The sequence below is a fragment of the Rhincodon typus genome, chromosome 11 (assembly GCF_021869965.1).
Source record: "Rhincodon typus isolate 14 chromosome 11, sRhiTyp1.1, whole genome shotgun sequence".
Classification (NCBI taxonomy): domain Eukaryota; kingdom Metazoa; phylum Chordata; class Chondrichthyes; order Orectolobiformes; family Rhincodontidae; genus Rhincodon; species Rhincodon typus.
The window spans coordinates 57,267,840-57,284,356 of NC_063342.1; the positions used below are offsets into that span (position 1 = coordinate 57,267,840).

The window sequence follows — 16,517 nt, forward strand, 5'->3', positions numbered from 1 at the left end:
GCTCCTATGATGCTGCTTGGCCTGCTGTGTTCATCCAGCCCTGCACCTTGTTGTCTACTTATCCCATTCCTGTTTAATAGATTTGAGCATTTCCCTATTGCTGATGTAAGGCTAACAGGTCTGAAGTTGCCAGTTTCCTCCCTAACTCCCTTCATAAAGAGTGGGGTGTCACTTTCTACCTTCAAATCTGCAGGAACACTCCAGAATAGAATTAGAACATAGAATTTTGAAAGATAATCACAAATGCATTAACTATCGCTGCTTCAACACACTGGGATATAGACCATCAAATCCTGGGATGTTATGATTAATTTCTCCAGTACAATGTTCTTGCTCATTTCCTTCAATTCCTCATTCTCCCTAGCTACTTGGATCACTAGTTCAGGGTGACGTCTGGTATCTACCTCGGTGACAACAGACACAAAGTAATCATTTAGCTGCTCTCCCATTCCTCTGTTCCCCATTATAGATTTCCCTGACTCTGCCGGTAATGGACCTGTGTTGGTTTTTGCCAAATGTTTCCTTTTTATATACCTTTGGAAGATTTTATAGCCCATTTTTATGGTTTTGCTCAATTACATTCATATTCAATACTCCCTTTCCTTATCAGTTTCTTGGACTTCCTTTGTTATATTCTGAAAACCTCCCAATACTCAGAATTACTGAGATAGCAAGAAATATCACATATCACCCCAACAACCTCCGCGTCCAAAGTATCATTCTCCATCACTTCTGCCACCTACAATCCAACCCCACAACCAAAGATATATTTCCCTCCCCACCCCTATCTGCCTTTCGTAGGGACCGCTCTCTCTGCGACTCCCTCATCCACTCCACTCTCCCCACTAACCCCACCACGCCTGGCACCTTTCCCTGCAACCGCAGGAAGTGCTACACCTGCCCCTACACCTCCCTGCTCACCTGCATTCAAGGCAAAATACAAACCTCCGACATCAGACATGCGTTCATCTGCACATCCGTCAATGTGTTCTACTGCATCCGCTGCACCCGATGCGGCCTACTCTACATCGGTGAGACCAAGCAGAGGCTCAGCGACCATTTTGTAGAACACCTGCGCTCTGTACGTGACATACAACAACACCTTCCGGTAATGAAACATTTTAACTACCCCCCCCCCAGATGACATGTCCATTCTGGGCCTCCTCCAGTGTTACAATGACGCCATCCGCAAACTGGAGGAGCATATTCTGTCTCAGGAGTCAACAGCCCAATGGCCTGACCGTGAATTTTACCAGTTTCAAAATTGACCAACCCTCCTTCTCACCCCCGCCTCCTTGACCTGTCACAACCTGTCCATCTTCTGTCCTACCTATCTGCCCCTCCCACCTCACTGACCAATCCCAACCACTGCCTACCTGCACTCACCTATCACCATGTCACCCACCTTCCTCAGTCCCACCCCCCCTCTCTATTTATTTCCCAGCTCCCCTCCTTCTCCTCATTACTGCGGAAGCGTCCTGACCTGAAATGTCAGCTTTCCTGTTCCTCTGATGCTGTGTGGCCTGCTGTGTTCTTCCAGCTCCACACTTTGTTAACTCAGAATTATTGCTCTATTTGGCAACTTTATCTGCCTTTTAAAAAAAATCTAATGCAATTGTGAGCTTATTTTGTTAACAATGGTTGACTGATGTTTTTTGAGTTTTTTGCTCCTTGAACAAATGGATAATTGCTCGAAGTCAAACAATAATTCTTAAAGACTATCCATTGCCTATATACAGTCATGTCTTTTAATATACTTTTCTAGTCCACCTCAGCTAATTTGTAGCCCATGCCTTCATAATTTGTCATGTTCAAATTTAACTCCATTGCTTCACAATGAGCTACCTCACTTTCAAACATAATATAAAATTCTATTGGATGGTGTGGTATGAATCAAAGCAAAGAGAAAATTTATAATCTGTATTATATTTAGACTATGTGGTGAAATATCCTCTCAATCATAGAGCAGATAGGATAAGCGTTTGCACCCTACACCATTGATTCTCAATGTGAAGCAGTCAGGGAAGGGTACACAATATTGCCAGATGCATCTTCATGGTGATAAAAGAAGAGTTGAAGGGTAAGTCAGACGAGGTCAATGCTCATGGATTTGTTAGCAGCCAATTGCAGAATGGCATTGGGAGACGTTTTACTGCCTCTCTAATTTGCTAGGGAATGGCACGTGGCTTGGGACAACCTAAAAGAAGAAGAGAGAAAACAAAAAAGGTGGAGTTTATAAATAGCTGCTGGGGCCCTCAGCAGATTAATTACTAATCTAGTTTGCTTTAAACTTCATTTGTTTGAAATTTGAAGCTATTCCCTCGCCACTGTGCAGATTCCCAAGGTAGAGCAGTCTCTTCCTGTCCCTGTCCTCTACTGTGAGACTCCAATGATTCTTCAAAGAAAAGTGATTGATTTTACTGACAAATCATGAATGGAAGTTGACTATCAAATTCAGCAGCTAGCACTGGAACAGTCTGCTACATCTCAGAATATGGTTATCTGATATGTGAGTTGTAGAAAACATGCCAAAATATGTCGAGGATTTTCGTGTCAGATGAGGCTGACACCTGTCATTACTGTCATTCAAGTGTTATTTGCTTCTGTTGCACAGGCTACGATTCTGTCATATTGTGCTGAAGCACAGGCACACTGAGCCTCAGTTTGGAAAACTGCATCATGGTACATTTACGTACTATTGCAGCTGCAGTCCAAACTGGCTATGTCACCCTGAGCTAATTGGGGTCATAGGCATTTTTACTGACTGGAGTCATGTTGTTTAAAGGAGTTTGCTGTAGCAGGCTGACACAGACAGAGTTATGCTGAAAATGTTTTTTCTAATTTAAAGACAGTTTGTACTTAAAAGTTTCTGAACTGGAAAGAAAATGCTAGAAGACACATCAGAAAGAGGAATTTCATCCTGTATTGTTCGAATGAATAAAGTTCTGTGCCTTTTTGCCTAGAAAAGGAAGGGAAAGTCCAGCTGACAGAAAGCAGGCCTGTGGGAGCCCAGAGCCCAGGGGAAGTGCAGGTAACAGCATGCTGTCCTAGCAGCTGTTTCAGCGTCTATTACACTGTCAGTTTGTTGCCATGTAGCAGGTGCTCGATCTCACATTTAATCTTTAATGTTCTGCAAAGGCAAAGACCAGGCAGGACACAAGCCGGTTCAGAACGTTGCATCGGCAGGTGTGAAATTGTGCAAGGTAAGGCATTAAGTGCAATCTGCTGGTGTATTCTAAAGTGGCACTATGGTTTTATCACAAAAAATAGATACATTGCCTTAAAGTTTGCAAAAGTTTCATTGTTATTTGTAGCTATCCTCTTGATTACTAGCAATTAACGTTTCCAATCTTGAAAGTTTATGAAATATAAAGTGAAGTAGAACATATTATACAGAACTATAAATTCTGAAATTTATTACTCAGGAGGAATGTGTAGAAAATCCAATGAATTCTGCTGCTGTGTTTTCCAGCTTTGTCATTGAGACACTTCCCAGTTTATCATCCTTTAATTTCACAGTTGGTATCAGAAAGGGATAGGGAGCTTATTCTGGATCCCATTTAACAGAGACTTGCCCAGAGAATATTAGCACTTCTTTCCATGTGGTGCTAAAGAAACTTTCCAGATAAATGCCAGAGATCTACATTGAATCATGATTCCAATCTTTCCTCACAGCTAAAGAGCAGAAACTACAGTCAGACCTTTAGTTCCATTGACCATATGATTACCACAAGGAGGCTACCTTCGGATAAACCTGTCCACATTTCCTTGAGCCTAGATGACCTTACAGGTATGACAACGTATATCAGTTACAAAATGTGAAGATAAATATGCTCAGATACCATATGGAATCCTCTCATAAACTTAAACATTTGTAAAACTATAAAATTATTTGAATAAAGCAAGCTTTAGAAGATTTCACTTTTAAGAAATGAAAGGAATTTCAAAACATTAGATTTTAATGTATGTTTGGGAAAAGGTACGGATTATTAAATATATTATGCATTGTCTAATTGCAGTCAAATGACTAATTTATTGCAGTGGTTTTAATACATCCCAATAGTGCTAATTTTTAAAAGTGCAACATATAACTGCAAGGTTAATAATGTACAGTATTTGACAATTAATAACTTTTGCATTTTGTCTTTTTCCTGATTTTGTTGTGCTTATAAATAACTCCAGGGTAGTCATTTAACTAATTAAAATGCATATATGATCTTTACTGTTGTCTGAGGTGATGGGTGATGTGGGCATATTTTCTATTCCACGTTATTAAGATATCAGCGCTGAACAAGCAACTGAGGAATGGGAAATAGTGCAGAGATTAATACTGTCAGATTCATGCCCATTGTGCACAATGCATTATCTATCCTTCTGTTTGTCCTACAGAATGTTTGCACAACATGTCCAATAGCTTCATTTCAACCAATGATTGAACTGTTAAAAGAGCAGCTTTACAGCTAAAGTCAGATATCAGGCTCTCATGGATAATAAACTCAACTAAGCGTCAGAGCCATTTAATGCAGTAAATCTGAGCAGTTGGCATGCATGTAGCATTTCTTAGCACTTGATGTATTTTGATGTGTTTTGGCCTTCTTTTATTCCATTATAAGTGATACCCTCAAGACATTGCTAATATGACCAAGATCCATATTTAGTATCTTGAAATTTGTGAATGGATGCAGCTTGCATGTATTACCCGAGGGCTTTCCTTTGGGACTTCATAGCTTAATTTTTATGATATTAGCCATAGCTTAAATCCAAATTATGTAGTTTGCACCTAATTTTTTGAGGTTAGTTCATTGGCATATGTTGAATTATGGGTTTGGATGGATACAGGAAGCATGCTTGAGGTGAGAACAGAAATTTCACTGTCACAAAATATGAGAACAAGAGAAGACTATTCATTCCCTCCAGCTTGTTTTGTCTTCCAATTAGACCATGATTGATTTCTATCCTAACTCTAGCTTAAACGTTGTAACCCTCAATACCCTAGACTAGAAATTACAATATGGAAGTCAATTAAAGTGCTTCTGCTGTAGACACTACTGTCAATAGTTGATCCTTTCTGGAAGATATACCATGATTTGAGAAAAGGAGCCTAGTTGGTTTGGGTGGTGCATAGCCCCTGAAGACATCATTCTTGTCTGTTGACCAATCTTAGCTAACACCATCCTGTTTCTGTCACCATACATGCTGCTGCTTGAAAATTCACCCATTGTGTTCTGCCTAAATCTAAGATTTTTCAATGGATGGAGTCACCTGATGAAACGATTTTAACCAAGGTCTCAATGAGGAAACATTTTTAACTTCAAGACAAATGTCAATAATCAATGGGCATGTCTTACTGTGGACCACTTGAAGCTTTCTGCATTATTATTGGACCACCATGGTTCACCATACACTTGGTCTGATTTTCTTGAGAATTACATTAAAACCATGTAAAGTTTTGAAATCTACAGGTGACATAAGAACACACGACAGAAACTGACTGTGGCCTATTCTGCCCCTGTTGAAATTCTTGGTTGGATTTGATACTTGTAATAATGGCAACAACTTTATTTCATACATGGAAAGGGCATTAAAAGCCCCTACTTTATTTACAATGGATAGGAGCTGAAGTCAAACTCACAGCCAGGTAAGCTGGAGTGCAGCAATGATAGGAACAGACCTCAGGTTCCATGTTATTTGAACTGTATAAATGTTGGAAGTATGTGCTCTTCAGTCATACCTGTTCTGTCTTTAATAGCTTATTTTTCCACAGGTGGCGAGGCCCTCATTACCCTTAAACAGATTTCCATTTTTTTATAAAAAACCAAAAGAGCTGCAGATGCTGTAAATCAGGAACAAAACAAAGTTGCTGGAAAAGCTCAGCAGGTGAAGGAAAAAACAGAGTTAAAGTTTTGGGTCCGGTGACCCCTCCTCAGATGGTGGCTGGGAAAACGTCAGTTTATATGCAGAAAATAGGGAGGTGGGTGGGGTAGGGAGTAAACGATAGGATAGAGCCTGAAGAGAGAGAAAGACAGTTGGACAGACAAAGGAGTTGCTAACGATCAGGCTGGGAGGGTGAGTAGTTGTTGATGGGGACTGTTAGTGACTAACAACGGGGGGTGTGTAATGGCAGGCTATGTGGTAACAAGGCCTGGTGTGTGGGGTAGGGGGCTGGGACATGGGAGAGTTTAGGCCCTAAAATTATTGAACTCGATATTGAGTCCGGAGGGCTGTAGGGCCCCCAAGCGGAAAATGAGGTGTTGTTCCTCCAGCTTGTGTTGGGCTTCGCTGGAACACTGCAGCAAGCCAGAGACAGAGATGTTGGCCAGGGAGCAGGGTGGTGCGTTAAAGTGGCAGGCAACAGGTAGTTCAGGGTTTTTGCGAGCAGAACATAGATCACTAACAGTCTCCATTAACAACTATTCACCCTTCCGGCCTGATCGTTAGCAACTCCCTTGTCTGTCTAACTGTCTTTCTCTCTCTTTGGGCTCTATCTACGCTCTACTCGCAAAAAAGACCCTGACTACTTGTTGCCGGCCACTTTAATGCAACACCCTGCTCCCTGGCCAACATCTCTGGCTCTGGCTTGCTGCAGTGTTCCAGCAAAGCCCAACACAAGCTGGAGGAACAACACCTCATTTTCCGCTTGGGGATCCTACAGCCCTCCGGACTCAATATTGAGCTCAATAATTTTAGGGCCTAAACTCTCCCATATTCCAGCCCCGTACCTCACACACCAGGCCCTGTTACCATATAGCCTGACATTACACACACGCGGTTGCTAGTCACTAATAGTCACCATTAACAACTATTCACCCTCCCAGCCTGATCGTTAGCAACTCCTTTGTCTGTCCAACTGTCTTTCTCTCTCTTTGGGCTCTATCCTATCGTTTACTCCCTACCCCACCCACCTCCCTATTTTCTGCATATAAACTGACGTTTTCCCAGCCACCATCACTCCTGAGGAAGGGTCACAGGACCCGAAACGTTAACTGTTTTTTCCTTCACAGATGCTTCCAGACCTGCTGAGCTTTTCCAGCAACTTTGTTTTGTTCCATTTTTTTTATGTCAGCTGTAGTTCACTTGATAATGCTGAGGGATTGTCAGAGGTGCTGTTCTTTGGATCAGACATTAAAACAAGGCCCCATTTCCCCTCTCAAGTGGTTGTAAAAGATGCCATGGCATTATTTCAAAACAGAATGGATGACTTATCCTCGGCATCCTGTTCAATAATCATTCGTCAATCCACACTTTTAAAAAAGAGATTGCCTGGTCATTATTATTCTGCTTTTAGCAGTAGCTTGCTGTGTGTTGCTTGTCTGCCACATTTCCTCTATTGCAACAGTAGCTGCATACCTGAAATCCTTTATTGGTTGTAAAAGATTATGGTCATTCTACAGAAATGAAAGGTGTTATATAACTGAAAACTTTGGCTTCCTTTCTGCTCCCAGCATGATTACTATTGCCAATGAGAATCTTGTAAGCTGAGATTTTTGGAAGAGCTGGAGATGCTATAGAGGGATATCATAAATATTTGGCTGCCTGAGGGGTGCAGCAGGCTTTCTTGCTCAAAGCTGCTCACACACATCCATGGAGAGAGTTGGAATTTCCGCACTTTGGTATTGTGGAGTCTTGCCTTCTCAGAGTAGCCTCTGATGGTGTCACTCCAATGTGTGAGTGGTGAATTGTCACGCTGGATCCAAAACATCCCAATGACAGTGTCATGTTTACACAAGCAATGTTGTAAAGTATTAAATGCTAGGCTGAGCAAAACCCAAAATGCTACTTATCCAATTTTCAGATCCTAGCGCATATGCTGGCAAAAAAATTGAGTGTGCGTCAGGAACAAACAAGTGCAGAGGTGCACCATCTGAATGATTGATAACAACCTCCTGTGTTAATCAACGCTATCATGCTTCAAGGAGAATTGCTTTAGTTTGTAAAAGGCTGAACCTGTGCTGCTGATTTCGTGCTTAATTTCTTCATCAATGATGGCCTTTTGAGAGAGATAGCTGCCAAAGTGTGGGAAATGCTTGTTGTATTTCAGAATCTCCCCTTCAACATAAATGGGAGGTGGAATATTTGTCTGACCAGGTCTAGGTTGAAATGACTTTGTTTTGGGAACATTCAAGGACAGGCTGAGATTTTTGCATGGAAAGTTGAACAGATCAAGAGTGGATTGCAAATATGATGCCATTCAGGCAACAGTATTGTAGATATCCTCATAATATATATGTATATTTATACATGCGTGTACACAATATATATAAGGTGTAGCATCTTTCTGTCCATTAAATGTCCTCTGTCTTCTGGATTTGTTATTGGACATCAGTTTTGATTTGTTGGAAGGCTGCCTTTCTTGACTTGCAACCTAGGGTTGTTATACCACACAATGAAAGCTGCCTGTTTTTGTTCCAGGAGACGTCGGCAAAATTTTCTCTAGTCATGGCCACAAGAGTTTAGTACCTCTGACTTTATTTGATGTCACTGCTATGGAATTGAGTTGGATATGCAAAGATTTTCTAGATTGTTGGTGGACTGCACTTGTAATTCTTCTGGGTTGCTGAGGCATTGATCTTTTTTCTCTTGGACCTTTTGGGTCTCATAATATCTTGGTGCCTCGGATGTTCACCACCAATCAAACGAGTCGATGATCTGTCCAGAAGTTATCAGTCCTCTGTATGGATTGAGTGACACAGACATCTCTTAGATCTTTGACTTGAACAATGACATAATCCAGAAGATGCTGATGTTTTGATGTGGTATGTATCCATGTGGTTTTCTGGCAGGATGTGTTTGCTATAATGAAGCACAGACAGCAGCAAGAGAATTCTATTTGTACTGGCTTTTCCCACCCTGTTTTTCTCAATGGCCCTGCGACAGATATAGGGGTTGCAAAGAATCCTGCATTAAACTCCTACTGAAGGATGACTTTTCCCTGTTATATTTCATAAAGAAGGACTTCAGCAAGGCTAGAATTAGATTTCTCTCAAATGTCTTCATCTGAGTTAAGGATGGGCATAAGCACTTACAACAGTGCCATACTGGTTCTTGCTGAGCTGTGTGTAAAGCATCATGAATCTTCCATTTCTCCAACAGGGAATTACAGCAGTGCAGCCAGGACTCTATTCCAGATGACAAAACCAACTGGATGAATGTGAGGGTCGCTGTTGGCCTTTCCTTTCCAGTAGATACATCGTCCTCCTTGTTTCTTCAGCTGCCCCTCTCCAGGAAGGCAGGTCTCACTGACAGTGATGATGTCAACTTGAAAATTTGATCATTCACCTGATAGGATTGCAGTTCTTGTTATCAAATGTTCACTCTGCAGATTATCCATGAGTTTTCTAAAATTCCAAGTTGCAAAGTTTCAATCTTGTTTTCTTTGACCACAACTACGTTGATTCTGCAGGCGTGGCTTCCCAGCCATGAGGAATTAGGAAAGCCTCAATTTGGAGACACATTTTCTAGTCCTCTCTCCAGTTAAGATGAGCAGAGGTTATCCTGAAGAGAACTGCTTAGTAACTGCTACCCAAAGACACCTCTGTCCCAGTACAGGTGTCTACCGACTTTCAGGCATCAGTTACCTGTACACAGATTCATAGCCAGAAACTCCCAGGTTCACGGCCCTATTCTTGTCACCAATTCTCCATATGACACAGGATTTGGTTGAACTCCAGTAAAAGCCTGTGTACGACCTTGGGGTACCATGACTCTCCACATGATCTTGATGGATTGGTGGACAGATTCGGCGACGTGTCAAACCAAAAAGTCCTATATGGCACTTCTCTCACACTCTCTCTTCTTCTATACCTTGGGTGGAAAGGAGGAGGCAGCATTGAATGTAACAGCACAGGAGATACAGTGGCACTAAGGGAAGGAAAGCTCCAATATGAATCTCCAAATAAAATTAGCTTCTATGAAAATCTGTTTGGATCCTAACCAATATATATGGAGTTTTTTTATTGTTGCAGTGTCCACTTTTTTCTATCCGCAGATACACTCTGTTTGGTTAATTCTTTCCAGCATTTACTGTTTTCATCCCCATGGTCATTGCCAGGTAGATGTGCCTGAACTTGCAGAGATTTTGGGTGATGATGTTGCAAGTGTGGCTAATCTGGTAACGTTGCCTGTCAGTCAACCTGCCGTACGTTTTCCCACACAGTGCAATGCTGCACAAAACAATCCTGTGATTGAATGTTCTGAGGACTCTTAATAAATGATGGGCATTCAGATATCTTAATGTTGCAATTGGATCTGTTGTTTCTGCTTTATTATAGGAACAAGAAATTCTGTTAGCAATAATCATCTGCCAAAATGAGCTACAATGACATTCCAGTAGCATTATTATGCAGCTGGTCCTGCCTGATACCTTTTGTCGTTGGTCTTCTTATTCCCGACATTTCAGGTAGTGGGATTTCCATTTGGAAATTTATTGCTACCATTAGTGGCAGTGGAGGAAAAAAAACTATATTCAGTTCAAAGTCTCAGCAGGAAAGAGAGAGTCGTGAAGAAATTATAAATGACAATGCTGTAACCTTTCCATGACTTGTAGAAAATTTGACAGCTTTTCATATGAATTAGGAGCTAAAGTTGGCCATGTGGCCCTTCAAGCCTGCTCTGCCATTTGAAAACATCATGTCTAATATGTTTGTATTCCAAATTCCATATTTCCATCTGTCCCCAATAACCTTTGATTTCCCTGCCTTACATAAATCTATCCATTTATATATTTAAGAATCTATCTCTTGTAGCCCTAAAAATATTTAATGACCCCACCTCCTCCATCTTCTGAGATAGAGCTTCAAGGTCACATAACTCTCAGAGAGATAAAAAAATTCCTTTATCTCTGTCCTAAAAGGATGTCTATTAATTTTAAAATAGTATCCCCTAATTTTGGCTACACCACTCAGAGAAACAACTTTCCAAGTTCACCTTGTCAAGACCATTCAAGATCTTATAAATTTCAATCAAGTCAATTCTCACTCTTATAGACCTCAGTGAAAACAAGCCCAGCCTGTCCAAACTATTCTCATAAGACAACACATTCATTTCAGGTATCAATTGATACCTGAATTCTAAATTTCTCTAAATTTCATTTACATCCTTCTACAAATAAGGATACCAAACTGGACACAGTTTCCGAGTTGTGGTCTCACCAATTCCATCTATAACAGAAGTAGAACTTTCTAAAATTTATCTTCAACTCCTCTCATGATAAAGAGTAGCATTACATTAGCCTTTTTGATTATTTACTGTATCCGCACACTAACTTTTTGTGACCCCGGCACAAGAACTCTCAAATCCCTCTGCACTTTGGAATTCTGCAGGTTTTCAGACTTTACATAATACCCTTTTTTTTATCCTTTCTACCAAAGTGAACAACTTCACTTTTTACCATACTGTACTTGATCTACTTGATTTTGCCCATATATTTAACCTATCGATAATCAGTGGTCACTAGTCCCAGATGGTCTCTCTGTGCATCAGGACTGACATACCCACAAATTAAATCTAGCTAACATCTACTTGAGGTAGGAGCCTTGACCCAAATAAATCTTGACCACAAGAAAATGCATCAGGATACAAACTTAGCAAGTTTATGGTAGGACATGGTTGACGCAACTAAAGCAAACACAGAGAATGCTGGAGAAACTCTACAGGTCTGACAGTGTCTTTGGAGAGAGTTAACATTTTGATTCTGATATGACTTCTACAGATTTGAAGAAGTCATATCGGTCTCAAAATGTTAACTCCGTTTCTCTCTTGACGGATGCTGCCAGACCTGCTGAGTTTCTCCAGCATTCTCTGTCTTTGTTTCAGAAATCCAGAATCGCAGTATTTTGGTTTTACTTGACATGACTGAATCTGATCAGGTCTCTGATGGCTAGACCAGATATACCTCAAGTGTATGGAGGAAATGAAAATGGAACCTGTGCCAGGGAAATGGGTGAGGGATGATGTGTGGTTTAGAAAATCTAGGTTGGGTATTCTACACTTACTAAGTGTCAAGGTTTCACTCTATCAGTGTCTGGACCTCTTGTTCAGTATATCTGATCTAAAAAATGCATGAGAGTTCACCTGAGTTCAAGTCAGATGTGAAAAGCTCACTTCCTGTCATTCACCGAAAAGCTGAGAAAGGAGAAGAGACCACGGTTCTCTAATTCAGTACTTATATCTTTCACAGTCAATGCCAATGCCAGTCCTAATCTCTCACACTTGGATTTTAGCACCTGGATCTATCTGACTGTATTCCAGGCTGTCTCAACGCCAATGTTTCTATCACATAATTGCAGGGTCACTGTGAATTCATATCAGTTTCCATTTGACCTAATGCCAGGGCTCTCTCACTTGCTGTTATTTCTAGGGTTTCTCTCGCTGTCAGTACCAGAGTTCCTGAATTAGTGCTAGCTTCACCTCCAGTGCCAGGACCTCTCTTGTTCAGGGCCCAGGCCTCTTTTAGTCAGCACCAATGCCAAACTCATTAGAGGCTCTATCACATTTAATATGGTATCAATGTCTTGTTCACTCAGAACCACTGCTTTCATTCATTCCCAGTTCTATTTTACTGATAAAAGCTGCAAACTTTCACTTGCATGATGCTAGGTTTTCTCCCATTTAGTACCAGGTGGTGTCTCACCTGGAACCAGGGTATCTTTCACTTATTGCCAAACTCACATTATGTTTGGGTCGTTCAATATTCAGGGTCCTTTTCTCATACAATGCAAGTATGTGTATTCACCCCCTCCACTCTACTAACCCTGCCTATTCACCCCCACCTGCTCCAGCACTAAGAGTTGTTCCACCCACTTACTTCTCATTCAATCGCTCCCATTTTCTTAACCCAGGACAAAACAGCCTACAATAGGACAGAAAGAGCGAGGATGGCTGGTGGTTAGTCAGCTCTTTACCACCTGTGAGGAGAGAGCCCTGGCCCTCACAGCTCCAAGTGGCTGACAAACGGGTCCAAGTCTCTGAACTGATATCAGAGGCTTGACCCAACCTACTGTGCTGCCATACTGTGACTGAATGCTATCTTTTCATGTGACTGAGGGCTACTTCCCTTTAACCTTCAGACTTGGCCCTTTGATTGAAACAAGTTTGATGTGCTTGCTATGTAAACTGCTGTCACATGGTGCAAGTGTGAGATTGAGATAGGATGTTGCGCAGTATGTCCACCCTTTGATTACTTCTGATAACCATAAAAACCTGCCTGCTGTTGTGTCTGCACTGCAAAGTAAGGCAGAGATGCTGAGAACATCCATGTAGTCTAAAAGTGAGTGAGTGCTAAGAGACCTGGAATACAGCCTTTTCAAGTCTAGGAGCTGGAAGCCTGTCTCTGTACACACAATGTGCTTGCAGCAGCATTGTAATAATAGACATCGGTACACTGCAAATTGCAGCATTAAAGTGCAGAAGTAAGTGGATTGGAGACATGCCGTGATGATGCCAAGGTGGGGTATGTGTTTGGTGGTTGGATGTTGGAGGACCAAGAAACTGTTTTGCAGTCCTTGCTACCAAAATTTTCTCATTGTCTCTGCTTTGCTACTCCATGGAAGCTGTTGATACAGGTCCATTGTATTTTCCTGGGGCTGCTCATTGTCTTTCCAAGCTAGTGAGCTAATATGTAAAATAATCAAACACAATTTTTTAATTCTCTTACGGGACATGGTCATCGCAGGCTGGTCAGCATTTATTGCCCATTCCTAGTTGCCTTTGAGAAAGTGGTGACGAGCTGTCTTCTTGAACAGCTGTAGTACATGTGCTGTAAGGTAGACAGACAATGCTAATTGGGAAGGAATTCCAGGATTTTAACTCAGTGACAGGAAAGGAAGGACAATATATTTACTAACCAGGATGGTGAGTGACTTGGAGGGGAACTTGCAGGTGGTGGTGTTCCCATGTGTTCACTGTCCTTGTCCTTTGAGATAGAAATGGTTATGCATTTTGAAGGTGCTTCTAAGGATCTTGGCAAATTTCTGTATGCATCTTGTAGATAGTACATACTGCTGCTACCGAGTGTGGATGGAGGAGGGATTGGATGCTTGTAGATATGGTACCAATCAAGCGGGCTGCTTTGTTTTGGATGGTTTCAAGCTTCTTGAGTGTTGTTGGGGCTGCACTCATCCAGGCAAGTGGGGAGTATTCCACCACGCTCCTGACTTGTGCCTTGTGGATGATGGACAGGCTTTGGGGAATCAGGAAATGAGTTACTCGCTTCAGCACTCCCAGCCTCTGATGTGTTCTTGTAGTTACTGCTTTTAGTCCAGTTGAGTAAAGTTTCTGGTCAATGGTAACCCCAATGTGTTGATCGTGGGAGATTCAGTGATGGTAATACTATTGAATGTCACATGGCAATGGTTAGATTCTCTCTTGTTGGAGATGGTCATAATGGATCTGCCATGATTCAGTCTAATTCAGGATCTTGTACAAATCATGCTGTGTTTTGGACTGCTTCAGTGTCTGAGGAGTCATAACTGGTGCTGATGAACATAGTGCAGTCATCAGCAAACGTCCTCACTTCTGACCTTATGATGGAGGGAAGATCATTGATCAAATAGCTGATGATAGTCAGAACTAGGACACTACACTGAGGAACTCTTGCGAAGATGTCCTGGATCTGAGATGTCTGACCTCCAACAATCACAAACATCTTCCTTCATGCTGGTTATGACTCTAAACAGCAGAGAGTTTTCCACTTGATTGCTGTAGACTCCAGTTTTGCTAGGGCTCTTTGATTCTATATTCTGTCAAATGCTGCCTTGATATCAAGGGCTGTTGCTCTCTCCTCACCTCTGGAATTCAGCTTTTGACCATGTTTGAACCAAGGCTGTAATGTGGCCAGGAGCTGAGTGGCCCTGGCAGAACCCAAACTGGGCATCACCAATAAGATTAATGCTGAGCACGTGCAGCTTGATAGCACTATTGATGATGCCTTCCATCACTTTATTGATGATCGAGCATGACAGATGGGACGGTAATTGGCAAGGTTGGATGGTCCTGCTTCTTATATACATGATGCACCTGGGGCAATTTTACACACGGTCGGGCAGGTGACACACCTGTGGTTACTGTAGTGAATAAGACTCAGTTGTAATAAGCTGGAACATTAGTAGAAAGTAGCTTCCCTTTAAGCTCTCCGAAGACAGTAACTTTTTATTTTTCTATATTTTTGATTGTGTACTGAAATGGGAAAAGGATTGTTTTAAAAACCAAGGTTTGTGGAAGGAATTACTGCATGTTTTAAAAACAAGCTATCACCTTATTCTAAGGGCTGTTGTGGAAGATTAGTTGCAAATAGACTGGAGTCAGGGAATGTGTACAAGATGAGATTTAGCTGGCACCAAATAGCTGATTGTTCTGGGGAATGGTGACCAGTTTCAATGATAAAGGCCTCCTGCCTGCCAACAACTATGTGATTCATTCACAGGTAGCTGAACAGATTGAGAGTGTGAACAATATTGCCAGAAGCGTTTGGACCTTTGGTAGGGAAAGTGATGACTTTCTCTCTGCAGAAAGAAAAAACGTAAAGCTTGAAGAAAGCCAGTTTATTTTGCCTTACCAGTTGCTATAGGCTGTTGCTTTTAATCAATAAATCAGAGAGTTTATAAATTACAAGCCAATCACTCTGTGCCTCCTGAAAGCCAGCGAAAGTACCTGGAGAATACAGATCAAGGAGCAGCAAGTCCTGACAAACCAAAATGATCATCTCAGTGAAATTGTGAACAGGGATCATAGAACTGCTTTCCAGATTTTCCTCCACCAATAACACCTTTTTTTGTTTCTGTGTGTGTGTTTAGGGGGAGTCCTATAAGGGAGTTCGAGTTTTAACCAGTAGAGTTATATGTTGACAGTTCATAATTGTTTACATGTAGGTAGAACCTGTTTATTTGTAATAATTGGTAATATTATTAACTACAACCTAGTCCATGTTTTCTATCAAACAGGCTCAAAAAGACAGGTGAATTGAGGAATTTTGTGTACTTCGATTAAATCTTTAACCTTTGTCACAACCCCAGGAATAGTGGGGTTTGATTTCAAGCATGTACCCCAGTGAGACAAGGTAACTTTTGTGAAGCTCAGTTCTGTTCCTGTCTCCAATACCATTGCTGGCCTTTTATGAAAAGCTCCCTTACAGGTTGAGTCAGACTGGCTAAGTGGGGGAGAAACTTTTCCACTTATTTCTCCATGCTTAAGCAGCACTGTAAATCATTTACACATTTCAGTGCTATAAATTCACTGATGGTTCTTGTCTTTCTTGAATTCACTGTGATGCCTTAATCTTGGGTAATGTGTCTGGGAAATGTATTCGTCATTCCAGAGAATGGCATTTCTAATTTATTATAATGCCTGAACGTTGTAAGGACTTTGATATATCCTTGACCCTCTTTCATTTTACCATGTACAAAGATGTGATCCGTATGGCAAATGATTTCCTGTTTCCCTTTCAGGATTCTTGCCTTTTGGAAAATCTCTGGACCAAAGGCAATTCCAAAATGGTAGACAGTTGAAGCAATACTGCCTGAATA

The 16,517-nt window shown here is 41.4% G+C and overlaps 1 protein-coding gene across 3 annotated transcripts in view; it reads left to right on the top strand.

Moving 5' to 3' along the window:
• LOC109933410 (map3k7 C-terminal like) overlaps positions 1-16,517 on the top strand; it is a 70,468-nt gene that overhangs the window by 8,864 nt on the left and 45,087 nt on the right. Inside the window, exons 1-3 of one of the 3 annotated variants that reach the window (XM_048603349.1) lie at positions 2,771-3,031; positions 3,139-3,203; positions 3,676-3,790. In XM_048603349.1, the coding sequence (XP_048459306.1) occupies positions 3,721-3,790 (70 nt within the window). In that variant the 5' untranslated portion in view covers positions 2,771-3,031; positions 3,139-3,203; positions 3,676-3,720. Of the gene's footprint in view, positions 1-2,770; positions 3,032-3,102; positions 3,204-3,675; positions 3,791-16,517 lie in introns of those variants that run through there. The other 2 variants (XM_048603347.1, XM_048603348.1) reach the window with 2 other exon arrangements.